Source organism: Hemicordylus capensis, chromosome 4 (assembly GCF_027244095.1).
Source record: "Hemicordylus capensis ecotype Gifberg chromosome 4, rHemCap1.1.pri, whole genome shotgun sequence".
Lineage (NCBI taxonomy): Eukaryota > Metazoa > Chordata > Lepidosauria > Squamata > Cordylidae > Hemicordylus > Hemicordylus capensis.
In genome coordinates this window covers 30,061,231-30,076,565 of record NC_069660.1, presented here as the reverse complement: position 1 = coordinate 30,076,565, position 15,335 = coordinate 30,061,231, and the positions used below count along the sequence as shown (strand labels likewise).

Genomic DNA, 15,335 nt, shown 5'->3' with positions numbered 1-15,335 from the left:
GCAACAACCAAATGTTATTCAGCATTTCTGGGAAGAGGGCCATGCAAGAAAGGGATCTCTCTCCAAGTATTTTATGCATTTACCAATTCCCCATCACTATCACACACCAGAATATAGATTCAGGTTGTCTTATTTCCCACAGTTGACCAAGTTTATAAATATTACCTGAGTCATTCCCACTGCTGTTCCTCTTGGCATAGGCACTGCGGACCACCTGCTCATAAACCTGAGCTCCTATTGTTCTCATGTTTTCACGAATCATGATGCCTTGGGCTTGCATCATGAAGAAGTAGGTATTCACTGCAAGAAAACAAAAGTTAGATTAGTTGTAGCCTTTCTGTAGAAATAGAAAAATTCTCAAGTCTTCCAGGAACTGCTTCTGCTTCTCTATCAGTATTACAAAAATCTCCAAGCCATTGACTCCTTGTCCACAGTACCAGCTGGATGCAGAATACACCTTCAGATGACTATAAGTACAATACATCTAGGACATGCAACTGAAGCAAAACAAACAATAATGCTTGCATGCTTTAGCGACTGTTAAATAATCCACAAATCTACTTCACTGTGAACAGCATAATCCACATGCTCATAGTGTAATTTTGCATAGAACTGATGTTCAGGAAGGTTTTACCTATTTTTTAAAAAAATGTTCTAGTCTTTATGGATCCAGAATTAAGTTTGAAAACATGAAATCAAGGATAGTCTCAGCAGAATTTCTCCTAGTCTTGGGGCAGCAGGAGTTAAATGTCTTCATCATCTCCTCCTCCCCAAGGATAAGAACAGCAGAATTATACAAAATATGCAAGTATGCTAGCTTTTCTCAGGTTTGAGAAACTCCTTCTCCTAACAGAGAATCTATTATTATGGAATATGAATATAGATCAATAATCTATATCTATATCTAGAGAGAGGGAGAGGGAGAGAGAAACAAACAAACACAAGATCAGTAATCTTAAACAAAACAAAGGTATGTATTTATCTCCTTGAAGGTTCAAATCTTAAGGTGCTAGAAGCCAACTCAACTGGCAGTCAAGGAACCCTGGGTCAGGAAGAAGGCAGTCACCGCAGTTGCACACACTTTGATGCTTGAGTCTTGGAGACTGGGAAGGCAGTGCACTTATGTCTGGCATTGCTCTTAGAGTTTACATGATTCTCAAAGCTGCTGCTCTGTGCCCCTTTCTCCCCTCTTCCTGATAACATCCAAGATCAAACAGTGTGTGATGAGACATCATTATGCTGTATATTTCCCTACCAACCAATTTCATGGACCAGGGTTGAGGAAATGCACAACACAATGACATCACACCACGCATGTTTTTATCTTCGATGTTAGGAAATGGGGAGATGCACAGCAACAACTCCATCTCCTTTAGCTTCTAGTTCCAACCCAAGTGTGTCCCACCGCTTCAATTCTTCTTTTTAAAACATTTTTTATATCCTGCTCTTCATCCAAGGAGCCCAGAGTGGTGTACTACATACTTAAGTTTCTCCTCACAACAACCCTGTGAAGTCGGTTAGGCTGAGAGAGAAGTGACTGGCTCAGAGTCACCCAGTAAGTAACATGGCTGAATGGGGATCTGAACTCTGGTTTCCCCAGTCCTAGTCCAGCACTCTAACCACTACACTATGCTGGCTCACTTCTCCCAACTGAAATGCAGGTTTATAAGTTTTATCAAGAAAATTGCAACTGTTAAGTTTCCACAGTATTGGGGAATATTAGGAGGAGTTTATAAGTACTCTAGGTGGTGAAGGAACTTAATGGAATTAGTTAAAGCAGGAAGAGTCCAGGACTAATCTCAGAAAACTGAATTGGAAAAGAATATTGAATAGCCAGTGAAATTTTTCAAAGTAACTGTAAAGCAAAATGTTCAACAGGAACAAAAATCAGAAAGCATAGCTTAACAAGAACATGCTTGCAACATGTTGCGTAGATATGTTACGAGACTTGTCTTGGGAAACAAAGATTGACACATGCTGGTACCAGAAACTCCAATCTTCACTATGTTTCCGCCTACTTGTACAGATAGAACAAAGGTTACTTGAGACTATTGCCCTCACATTCCATGGCTCTCTTCTAATCTTAAATTCTCTCTCTCTCCCACCTCCCCCCATCCCAGAAAGAGCTAATTAGATGATAGGAAGCTAAACACGCCTGGTTCAACAGTAAACTCCAGTTGCTATTATACAAGCTGTAGACCTACACTGTCCCACATCATAAAAGCTCCTAAACAGTATGTGGAGGCACAGATTTGAATTGCCATTCACAGGCTAACAAAAGCTTCATAGGGTGCTTCCCCAAGAATAATTTCTGCACACATACCTCTCAGCTGCCCTCTGCAAGCAAAAGATGTGCTGTACAGATGTCAGTGGGAAGTACCACCAGCACTAACATAAGGTCACACACCCTCATGCAATGCTACGATTTACATGTCACGGAGAACTGCTGACTTACACAGAAGCTTATATATTATGTCTTTAGTTTATATACCAACTGAAAACATTTGTTACATGAACACAGAACTGAGTGGCTGGCATACAGACAAATGACTCAGCAGTGGAAGATGTTTTCTGTCATGCCAAGGGGGAAGGGTGATTTTTAGGACACTCTCTCAAGCACTCTCACTCACACCTTCCTGTGCCAGCTGACCATATGTCGTTGAGGGTCCCCTCTTTTTAAAAACACCTAGAATATTTTTTTTAAACCTGCTATGAACTCAGGCATGTGAAACACAATTAAAGTTATGAACGCATTACACTTACACCCTTTTCTTCATTCAAAGCATCTTATATGGGGCTCACTAGCAATCTACCATCCAGGCTTTGACTAGGCCAAGGCCTTAGCTCTAACAATGTTCCGGCATCTGTGCCCTCAGACCCTTCTGTGGGCCCAGGGTTGTGCACAATGTGTTATTTAGAGTTTGATTTTAGACTGCTTTTCATTCATGTAAGCTTCTAAAGCTGTTTAAAATTTTTAAAAGCCAACCAAAAACACACCAATACAAGACATAAATGAAACCACAACAGGCAAGACAAAAAAGCTATTAATTTTTTTTCTAGCTCAGACTAAAATAAGCAACTCTGGCACTAAGTCAACTTCTGGAAGGGCCATACATGGAAAAGAACCATCCTCACTGGTCTTTTGAAAAATGAAGAGTGCTGGCTAGACAAGTATTCCTGGGCACAGAATTGCATAACTGAAGTGCCACTACTGAGAAGGCCCTGTGAAGTAAGGTGGTGGTGTCACCAGTTCCACAGCACATGGAAAGCAGCAATGGGCTGTTTTACACAATCATATTATGTGGTAGGCTGCAAGGAGCAGATCAGGTCATGCCTCAGGCTATGTAGTAAGGGAGCTCAAATGTTCTGGAAACTGTTCACATGTGCTAAAACCAAAGATTTGCTCACCTCTATTTGGTTGCTTTAATTTTGTTAGAAGTGGGAAAGAAACCACATTTTAGCAGAATGTGCAATTTCAAAAGGTGGTATTTTTTGTCTAGACCAATTCAGTGAATGATTCTCCTATTCAGAAACAAGTGTTATTTTGAAAGCTTCCAGGGAGAAAAGTGTGATGGTGCTGATTTTGCTTATTTCACACTAGGAGAATTTTAAAAGCTGAGTTTGATCCAGAACATTACTAAAACATATATTTCAAATTCTCAAGCGCTGGCAACAAATAGAACAAAACTCATTCTGTGCACAGATGAACAAAATTAGAGGTAACACTGGAAGAAAGTATCCCATTTCAACAGATTCCCAACATCCAGACTTCCAGATTTGGAGAGGAAAGGAAAGATTGAAAGGCAAGATTGTGCTGTCAAGTTGGTGTCGACTCCTGGCGACCACAGAGCCATGTGGTAGAATAGAAGAGAGGTTTACCATTGCCTTTCTCCCGCGCAGTATGAGATGATGCCTTTGCATTGTCACTGAAGTAAGCTTCCGTCTCCAGCACATTCTTATATCGCTGCTGCCCAATATAGGTGACTACAAATATATATATTTACTAGGCGCAGTCTGGGAAGCACACCGGCAGAGGTTCAAAACGAACAGCCTCTTGCTCCCTAGGCAAGCTGTTTTCACCCTGCGCCACCACAGCTGATTCTAGATTTGAGGGGTTATATATTTGGAACAGTCTACCATGCCATCTCTCTTATAACAGCATCTCCACTTGATGATGTTAATCAATTAGTACTGCTTGCCAATCCTACTTTTCTATCAGTGTTGACAGATTCCACAATAGTTTAACAAACTCCTGGACTACATTTAGATCTATCCACAGAGAAAACAAGTTAAAATGTGTAATCTTTGGCAACAGGAAAAAACAATTTCTTGGATGCTGAGCCACTTTCTTCAATGACTTTCAAGAATGTGCTGCAACTGTCTTCTGATTACAACAGATCAATGTGTGTGTGGCGGGGGGAAGAAACGTTGGGTAATGAGGTTTTTCCATCTAGGATACGAGCCATAATCCACATGTTACTAACTAATGGGTTAGAGTCTTCAGTCTTGATTATAGGTGCTTTAGAACTCTCACTGCCTCTCTCAGCCAAGATTGTGAGAAGAGGCCTAACCTTTGTGTATAGGAATGTGAAGAGCCATGTTCTTGTGAGTAAAAAAGCTTTGTGAGGTAGGCTTTCTGGTTTTCTCCTCTTAAAGGGATATAGCAGGGCTTGAATCAGAACTTTTGCATACAAAACCACTTGTTCTGCTATTGCTCCTCCTTACTATAGGTTGGATTTCTCTCAAATATTGTCATCTTTGTTTTGGAGTATGGGAAAAATTAATTACCAGTGACAGCCAGGAACTGGAACATATCTGTATATCATCATCTGTTCTTGGGGCAAATGGCAGACAAGCTACCAAACTCTGAGCTTCAGTACAAAAGAACCTTGTTAACTGTGGACTTGCCATCCGTGGTTTTGCATATCCACGGACGGGTAATAGATACCCAAACTCGGCATATATGAAGGGGGAAAAGACAGACTTGCGTATCCGCAGGCTGGCCACCAATATACTTGTAAAGGGGAATCTGGCAAGGATTCCCCTTTACAAGTAAAGGGTGTGGGTTGGAGGAGGTTGAAGGAAAATGAGAAAGCATTTTACATTTAAAAAATAGCTACGGATGGCGGCGGAGGCATCACATTTTACCTTTGAAAGGCGGTGGCAACAGCAAAGATCAGATAGGTCCAGTAGGCACATTTTGTCTTTTTAAATCACCACAGAGGAGGTTGAGCAGCAGGGATCCCAGCGGAGGCAGCAATGGGGACCCATTTCAAATGAGCCCATTTCAAGCCTCTCTGATGGTGTCCCCGTTGCTGCCTCCGCGGCAATTTAAAAAGACAAAACGAGCCCGCTATCTGATCCCCACTGTTGCCACCGCCTCTGTGCCAATTTTCAAAGGTAAAATGTGCCACCTCCACCACAATCCCACCGCCATCAACAGTGATTTTTTAAAAATTTCACCTGGTTTTTGGCCATTTTTTTAAAAAACCAAAAACACACCAATAAAACACCACATTTTTGGCCCATCCCACCCCCCAGGAATGTAACCCTCACAGTTCCGTAGCTCAATGTCCTGGTATTGCAGTTTCAGTATCCGCTACACTATCCACTACACTAGCCAGGAAAGGAACCCCGGCGAATGCCGAGGTATTCTGTACGGCGCAAACAAAACCTAGTTGAGTTTTGCTTCTGAGCTGCAGGAGTTTTGAGGCAAGTTGCCATCTGGCTATTGACCAAAAAGAAGTGTGGGCTCTAAAAGAAAATGCTATCAATACAAATGACTGCTAAATTGAGTATATACAAATATTTTGTGTTCTATATTTTATCAGAAAGTCTCTTCTGTATTTATAATACATGGTAGTGTGGAAATAACTTTTAAAAAAGATTGCTACTCTAGTTAAATCCATTTATTCTGTTGGGCTGTAAAATTTTGTCACTACACTGGATATGTCTAGCTGATTTAATCCACCAAACTAGATAAACCCATTAATCTGCTTAAAAACAATGCATAATCTCTAGTGGCTGCAGATAATCTCTTATCTCAGTATATCAAATATAGTGATTTTGTTCAGATTGGAGATGATCTACAAGGAAATTCTTCCACTGAAGTTTTTGGAGGCAACTGATACGAGTCATACATTCTGATGCGTACATTTCTAGCAGGCAAGAAAAAGCCATGTTTTATTGTGCAAAACTTCAGAAAAACATTTTTGCATGTGCAATTCTGATATTTTAATACTATTAAGCAGCTTTTTGTTGGCTTACAGTTGGTTTTTTGTTTTTCAAAAAAAAAATGCAACTGCTACATTTCTCAGCTTGAGCAAATATTGAATGTTCCTTTTTGTTGCTGCAGTCTGATGAGTGCTGCAACTGTCGTCTCCCGTGCTGAGCAATGAGGCACCTTTTTAAAGTAGTGATTCTCTTTACTTAGCAGGGGGAGAGCAATTTGCCCTATCCAGTCCCAGCACAGTATCCCTCCAGTGGCTATTGCTGGTGTCTATCTTATGTTTCTTTTTAGATTGTGTGACATGAGCCCTTTGGGGACGGGGATACAACTTATTTATTATTTCTCCATGTAAACCACTTTGGGAACTTTGTTGGAGGGGGAGAGAGAGAAAGAGACAGAGACAGAGACAGAGACAGAGACAGAGAGATATGTATTTGTAGTAGTAGTAGTAGTCCTCACTCCTTCAAGACTAGCCCCTTGCACAGATATTTTTAATTTATTCTTTGAGAAATTCCCTAACAGAAAAATCAAATTTTGTTGTGCCCCACAGAAACAAGAATTCATCTGTTTGAGTATAACTGAAACAATTGTATTTTTAACAAAGTCTGTGAAGGATAGAGTTGAAATACCTTGCAAATCCATTATTTATTTATTGCCTGTTCAGACATCCCTAAAAGGTATGTGTGTCTGCTTGTTAGTCAAGCACTTCCCCACAGCACCACTTCTACACTAGTCATGTGGGGCACAACAGAATTTGACTTTTCTGTTAGGGAATTTCTCAAAGAATAAATTAAAAATATCTGTGCGAGGGGCTAGTCTTGAAGGAGTGAGCAAGTTAGTGTAGACAATACTGAGCTAGCTAGATGGACCAATGGTCTGACTTGGTATAAGGCAGCTTCCTATGTTCTAAGTATTTTGGATGCAGCCAGCTGAGAACACAGTAAGAAAATGAATAGCAATAAGGCTATATAAAAACAGATTAATCACTGAATGCCTGCCTGAAGAAAGTATTTGAACTCCATTAAAAATGAGAGGGAGCCTTCTAGATCTTTCCCAGAAATGTATTTCACAACTATGGTGCTATACCTGAGCAGGTACTGTCCCTTGGGAAGAGAGCAGGTTTTGTGGTAGCAAGCATGAATTGTTCTCTTTACTAAGCAGGGTCTGCCCTGGTTTACATTTGAATGGGAGCCTGCATGTGTGAACACTGTGTGATATTATCCTTAGTGGATGGGGCTGCTCTGGGAAGAACATCTGCATGCAGAAGATTCCAAGTTCTCTCCCTTGCATCTCCATGATAGGGCTGAGAGAGATTCCTGCCTGCAACTTTGGAGAAGCCACTGCGAGTCTGTGTAGACAATACTGAGCTAGATGGATCAGTAGTCTGACACAGTATATGGCAATTTCCTATGTTCCTATCAGCCAGCCCTATCTTCAATGAAGATGGGCCAAGGGCCAGGCTTATTTGGGTAAGACTCATCTTAGGTCACTAAGAGCTTTAGAAGTACCAGCACCAAGTTGAGCCCAGAATTAGTACATAACCAATGCAGTTGATGAAGGATCGGAGCAATGTGCTACAATCATCATGTACATATGTGATCTTGTAGCTGCAGTTTCTAAACTATCTTCAAAGGGAAGCTCCACATTGAGAGCACTGCAGTATTCAAGCCAGAACATAACTAGGCTAGGTCCACTTTCTCCAGGTAAAGCCACAGCTGGTGAACCAGATGAGACTTGTAAAAGCATTCCCAGGTACCAACTCCACCAAAGCATCCAGGAACAGTGCCAGATGAAGGAGTGCTCTCAAACTATTTACTTCCCTGAATGCACTCCAAGGTTGCATATTTCATGTAGCTCAGAACTACTATTCAACAGTACATCCATCTCGTCTGGATTCAATTTCTGACTCCACCCCCCCCCCCCACTCACATCAGAACTGACTTAAGACACCAGTCAGATTGTCCACTATTTCCCTATAATCAGAACTTGGAAAGGGCAGGAAGAGATGCATGTCACCTGCATACGTATGTAGCTTGGGAAGGCTCCTGGATCCAAAACTCTTTGGTTTCTCAGGATGAGGCAACTGCTAGGGGCACTTTTTATCAGCTTAGGCCAATATGTCAGTTATACCCATTTCTGGAGGAAAATGATGTTAACACAGTGGTACATATACTGGGACCCTCCAGGCTTGACTACTGTAATACATGCTACATGGGGCTGCCTTTGTATGTAGTCCAGAAACTGCAGTTGGTGCAGAATGTGGCAGCCAGACTGGTCTCCGGGATAACCCACAGAGACCATATAACACTGATCTAAAAAAAAACCCTGCACTGGCTGCCAATATGTCTGAGCAAAATACAAAGTGCTAGTTATTACCTATAAAGCCCTTAACAGCCTGGGTCCAGGGTATTCGAGAGAGAGCGCCTCTTTTGTCATGAACCCTCCTGCCTAATACTATCATCTGGGGAGGTCTAGGTATGGCTACCACCAGCTTGTTTGGTGGCTACTCAGGACCAGGTGGCTACCAGCTTGTTTCGTGGCTACTCTGTGGCTGCCCAGGGACTCTAGAATGCACTCCCCATTAAAATAAGCATCTCTCCATCTCTGGCTATTTCTAAAAAGACCCTTACGATGCACTTGTTCTCAGGCTTTTAATTAGTTTTCTATCATAAAATTGTTTTAATCATTTTATCCTGTTTTTATATTTGTTATATTTATGCTTATGTACACCACCCTAGGGATGCACATGTCAGGCGGTATAAAAATATGATAAATAATACACTGATGATAGAGTAGTCTATTCAGGAAGTCACGATACAAGTCATAGGATCCCCCTGCTAAGTGGGCAAAAAGATGCAAGTGGTGGTTCTCATATTTAGCAGGAGAAGAGCAACTGTCCCTATTCATTATCAATTAGCATTGTCTCAATTGGCTAATGCCGGAATCTCTTGTGACTTTAAAAATACAAAACAGTGAGCCCCTTTGGGACAGGAAACCATGTTTTACTGCCGTGCAAACTACTTTATGGACTTTTTGTTGAAAAGTAGTTTTTACATATAATTCAATTTAAAATCATGAGCCCAGTTATGAATGCAGTGGAAACAATGGCTCCTGATGTTTGCAAGATAATTTTTTTTTGGGGGGGGGGGGGATGTGTAAGCAGCATTTCCTGAAAATGAATTGTTAGAGAAAGGGAAAGTATATGTAGACTTTCTGGCTTATGTGGCATTTAAAAAGGCTGATGTGACCACAATATATGGCTGGTCAGCTGCCACATTTAGGCAAGTATGATGCAGATTAATCACAGAATTCTCGAAGTACACTTGCACACAATTCTGCTATGCTAAATACTTATTGAAACCCCAGATAAGCCATATATTGGCTACATATTTTATCTGCTTTTCCAAGATGTTTAAGCCTTGAGGGATAGGAACATAGGAAGCTGAGTCAGACCATTGGTCCAGCTAACTCAGATACATCCGGGCTACATTTCAGCCCTCCAGTTGTTGGACTACAACTCCCATCAGGGGTGATGGAAGTTGTAGATCAACTTCTGCAGGAGAGCCAAAGTTGGCCTACACTGATTGGCAGCAGCTCTCCAATGTTTCAGGCAGGAGTCTTTTCCAGTCCTACCTAGAGATGCCTGTAGATGTGGGATGGAATTTTTTTCTTCCCTGTTGAAATGTTTCTATTTCTAAAGTTTCTACTATGAGAAACCTTTGAGATAGTGAAGATAAATTAATATGGTGGAGGTGGGGTGTGTGCATGTTTTACTGCAGAAACACGGTGTTTTACCGCAGAAATTGGCCAAACAACATGCTAAATCAGATCACAATCCATTAGAGTATCAGGAAAAAATTGTATAGTTTTTGGAGGAAATTAATGCATGTTTTATGCAAATGAGGGAGAAATTTGAATGGGAAATTTTTCCAGAACACAGACATCTCTGGATACTAGGGATTGAACCTGGAAACTTCTGCATGCAAAGCAGATACTCTACCAACAAGTTATGGCATTAAGTAGAATGCAAGTGCAAAGGAACATCTAGCCAATTTCATCTCAAGAACTCAGGCGAGTGCTATTTTCCAAAACTAAAGGCTATTACAGCTGAACTAGAGCATAAGTAGTATTAAAAGTAGTATTAAAAGTTAAAACTTATATAGTAAGGGTCACCACTAAAGCTTTTACTAAAGAACTGAGGAATTTAGTCTACATTAAGTTGCTCAAAACTGCTTTTTCTATTTGCCTCTAAACACCAGCTCACATTTAAAAAATTGATTTGCATTCATAACTGGACCAGAACCTACTGTATTGCTTCTATGAGAAAACAGGCCATCAGACATTAGTGGTAAATTTGCAGAAGTTCCTCCACAGTCTAGGAAGCTTCCACAATATAATTATTTTTCTATGTGAACTGCTTTGTAAACATTTTGTTGAAAAGTGGTATATAAATAGTAGTATATTTAAGATTCTTCTCTAAAGTCCTTAATTCCCTTTCCAGGTTGTGTTTTTGCTTTAATTTGTCTAGCTGTTACTGAGCCTTTATGATATTCTATTCACTCCAAGCGATCTTAATTGGTTTGGCCCTGCTTGCTTTCTCAAGGGATTGTCATTTACATACAGCACCCTCCTTAGTGGCCAGGTGTGCTTGTATCATGTTGCAAGCTGATTACAATGCTAGTTGCTTGGTGAATGCTTAAACAAAGCAGCTGTGTGGTCCTTGAACAGGGTCAGAATACAACATCCATTAGCAGACAGGTAAAATCCAAAGACCTGACAGAAATGTGAATGTGCCCTGAAATTACAGATTTTGCCCTGACCGAGAAGTGTTTCAACAGAAGAGCAAGACAACAGGTTTGCAAAGAGAGGAGAAGCACATGGGCAATGTCCGAGATACAGAAGAGCCTTATGCAAAGGAGGGGAGGAGCCTGAAAGGACAAATTGAGACAGAAAGAAAAAAGTGAATTAGAACTCCCTTCAAAGCAAGGGGGAAAGATGGGGGAAACAGCTGACTATAGGCCAACTAGACATTGCCACCATCTCCCTATTCTTCAGGCTAACTACTTTTGATGAATCCTCCATTGTGATGAATGCTTTTTCTGACTTGGGACTCAAGCTGGGAGATCTTCCTCACAGAGACCTCTATCCTTCTTGTTGGGGTCTTTTTTCGACATATACCACAGTTCACACCTACCACTTTCCCAACCAGTATTCCACTCACTTCTGTCTCCTTAGGATGCTAAGGGCTGGTTTATACAATCAAAAACAAACAAAAACTTTGCCTGAACCATAACACTTTAAGCTGCAGGTGGAGCTTACACATTTGAATCTTCATTTCTGCTGATTCTACAGAATGCTGATGCATCTTTTAAAAAAATTGCACATGTTCCTTTTGTTTTAAATTGTGTTTATTAAACCCCTTTGGATCTATAACATGTTGCTTCTTGCACTTTTTATAAGACCAGTGTATTGTTTTGTTCTTTGAATGGATGCCAAAATAGAAACATTTCTATCAATAGGATACAATACAGTACCTTCCATTGCCTGTCTAAGGTATAATTTATATTTGAAAACATTTATTTCCCTAACTCTGCATTCTTTTACAGTAATGTTGGTACAGTATAACATCTAAGAGCATGTCGTCAGTCCACACACTTCCAGAAAACTGACATCTGATCTAGGGAAGAAGACATCATGCCAGGCAGTACACGTTTTATAAGAATTGCACAAGGCCACTTCAAAGCAAAAGTCTTATTGATGTTCCCACTAGCACCACTGCCCTGACAAGTTGTTGTATATCCAAAGATCTATATCTAACCTTAGAAGTTTTTTCTTCTGAAATACACATAACATAATAATAATAATGATGATGATGAGAAAATGTCAGCTCTTATCTCTTTCATTCTAGTGTTCAGGGAATATTAGCAGCAAAAGGATTAGGGGATAAAGGGCAATGGGTCCAACTCTCAGCCAAAATTTCCACAGGACCAAAAGCATCTATTTGATTGGTCACAGATTTAAAACATGGGTGTTAAATTTGAATTGTCTCTTGTGAAAAGGCAATTGGTACGAGCGGCAGCTCTACACACAAGGACTCTACAAGTCATAGGAAGCTGCCAGATAAGATATATTTTTATGAAATTGTGGTGTTGTGTATATTATTGCTTGTAAGCGGCCCTGAGTCCTATGGGAATAGGGCGACATATAAATCTAATTTTTTTTAAAAAAAATACTGAGTCAGACCATTGGTCTATCTAGCTCAGTATTGTCTTCACAGACTGGCAGCGGCTTCTCCAAGGTTCTGGCAGGAATCTCTATCTTGGAGAAGCCAGGGAGGGAACTTGAAACCTTCCCAGAGAGGCTCCATCCCCTGAGGGGAATATCTTGCAGTGCTCACACATCAAGTCTCCCATTCATATACAACCAGGGCACACCCTGCTTAGCTAAGTTGACAAGTCATGCCTGCTACCACAAGACCAGCTCTCCTCTCAAAGAGAGCTGAGTTTCAAGGTATATTAGAACCACCTGAACCCCACTGAAGTAAATAAGTTTAAATACAAGCACTTTGGCTGAACAAAAATCCAGCTCAGTGGCAAGCACAGCTCAATTCAGATTGATCCAAGAACTACTTTAGAAACTAACTGCTCGTGAATCTCCCCTCAGTTTCACAGCAGGTTTCCCATGGAGGGCTACTTTTTGAGGAAAATCTTTCTTGGGCACATGAAACTAGTCATGTGGTTATCTGAATCCTGGCCAGTATGATTAAAATGGTATTCCAAATTGGAAAGAAAAATCAATTGCAAGGAATTCCTCTTGAAGGAAAAGTTACATGCCCCAGTGAATAAGCACTGAAACAGTGTCTCACTGGAAAAGGTTCACTGAATATTTACTTTTATAAGGAAGCTGTCAAGATTTTAAATTTTTTATTCTTCTTTAGAACTCACCCAAAATCTTAGGGTTAAACACAAACACACCTTTGTTTACTACTACTACTACTAGATTCACTTTACTCTTCACAAACTGTATCTGCACTGAAGGCCATTATATCTGCATAATATACATTGATTTAACTCTGTAAGGACAGCTCACCATATCACAAAGCTGGGAAAAAACTAAAGGAAAGGCTCCTTACCAGCTCCTAACTCTCCTCCTCCTTTGTTAAAACACTGCCATACACATCACATGGTAACTATTTGAAAGCTGCTATTTTTGAACAGTGAGGAGGGTTGATTCATTTCAAATAAGGCAGCGAGCTTATCCTCTGATTAAACACAGAGCATAATCCACGTAAATCTTGTTAGCTGGGAACTAAGTCCCTTACTCTCTACTCAGGGGAAGTGCTTTTATTGCACTGCTATGCAGGGAAGAAGAATTTAGCTTCCTTGACTGAAGCCATACCTGAGAAAGTTATCTAAATATAGAGACAAAGCACTGAGCAGATAAGCCATTGTTCCAAACAAAAAAGTTGTAGTGCTAGCTGAAATAGAACTGTTCTAACTGCAACAAGAGGAATCAATATTGGGCTTGGGCTTTGTGATTTTTCTTCTGTAACCTGAACTGGAGCATTTTGGACAATATGTCTGAGTCAGCTCCACCCATGTATCAGTTGGGGCCATGCAGTAGCACCCCTTCTAGTGCACACAGTTTCCCTTCTCAAATTTCCATGCAATTAATAGAGGAATAGCACACTGAGGGGAACAGGAAGTACCTGGGCATGTGCTTCATGACATGTGGGTGGGGCTAGCTTAGACATATCATCTAAACCAGTGTTTCTCAACCTTTTTGGAGTCAAGGACCGGTACATTCTTCCTGCAGAGTTTCAAGGACCGCTACATTCTTCATGCGCAGTTTCCCAGACCAGCAGTTAGTAAAGAGGTTTCAAGTTTATCTATTAGTACTATACTACAGACGTGCACAATTCAAATGACCTGGGGGGCCAAAACTGACTGTGATTCAGCTTATGGGGGCCATGGTCAATTTTTAGGGTGCTGATGATTAAAGTAACACTGAATATCAATCAATTAATTAAATCAAATTAAAGTGAAATTAATTAAAATGAATTTAATCAAAATTTAACTTTTGAAGTTCTGGCCAAGATTAATTTAAATTAAAATAAAATATATTGAATTAAAAATTCTAATAAAATAAATACAATACAATCTGTACAAAATACATAACAATAAAATGCACTGTTCTTCCTTTCCACCTCTGCCAAATCATCACACTTAACACGGAGCACTTCTAAGGAAAAGAATTAGAGACGTTTTTCTCTTAATTTTTGATAAGATTATACTTTGATCCTTCACCACACAGGCTTTTATAAGAAGGAAAGAGAGAAGCAAGAGAGGGAAAGAATAGGGCAGGCTTGGCTTGAGAAAGAGAATGGGGCAGGCTTGGCTTGAGAGAGAGACACAGAGGGATAGAAAAAGGAAAAGGGGATGGAGCAGGCTTGAAGGGAGAGAGGAAGAGAAAGAAAGAGAAAAAGCTAGAAAAGAAAGAGATGGAAAAAGAATAGGGAGGTCTGGCTTGAGGGAGAGAGAGAGAAAGTCTCTATAAGCTGCTCAGATCTTGCAGAAGGAGCTAGGTAAAAAGGCACAGAAAAAGCAAAATTAGGCAGGAGCCTGGGTAGGCAACAAGGGAATTGACAGGCCTAGGAAAGGATGTTTAGCTGAGGGAGCAGTTGAGGAAGGAGGGAGAAAGAAGGCTAGAGAGAAAATGGGTAGATAAGAGAGGTGCATGTGGCAAGGGGACTGTAGAGAGACTGGAGTTAACTTATTCATTTAAATAACAGATCTAATCTTAGGATGCAGACATCTACATTTTCTACAGACAATGCTACATTTTCCTGAGATTTAGCATTCTTGTGAGTTCACCCCCATGCAGTAAAATAAAACATTGCCACATGTAGAGATTTAGCAAGACATATTAACTTTTGAATATGGAATGTGGTTGTAGCACCACCAAATCACCTTATCATTGAAAATGACAGTTAAAAGTCATCTTTTGATGACTTCACTACAGCATGTTTTCTTGAGAGGACTGGGCAGGAGTGAAATGGATTTAAATGCCAAGGCAGTTAATCTTGTCAAGTTAGGAAGCAGTATCA

The 15,335-nt window shown here is 40.4% G+C and overlaps 1 protein-coding gene across 2 annotated transcripts in view; it reads right to left on the bottom strand.

The window, feature by feature from the left end:
- B4GALT5 (beta-1,4-galactosyltransferase 5) overlaps positions 1 to 15,335 on the bottom strand; it is an 86,036-nt gene that overhangs the window by 25,764 nt on the left and 44,937 nt on the right. For both annotated transcript variants that reach the window (XM_053244770.1, XM_053244771.1), the window contains exon 2: positions 166 to 300. In XM_053244770.1, coding sequence (XP_053100745.1) covers positions 166 to 300 — 135 coding nt within the window. The remainder of the gene's footprint in view (positions 1 to 165; positions 301 to 15,335) is intronic.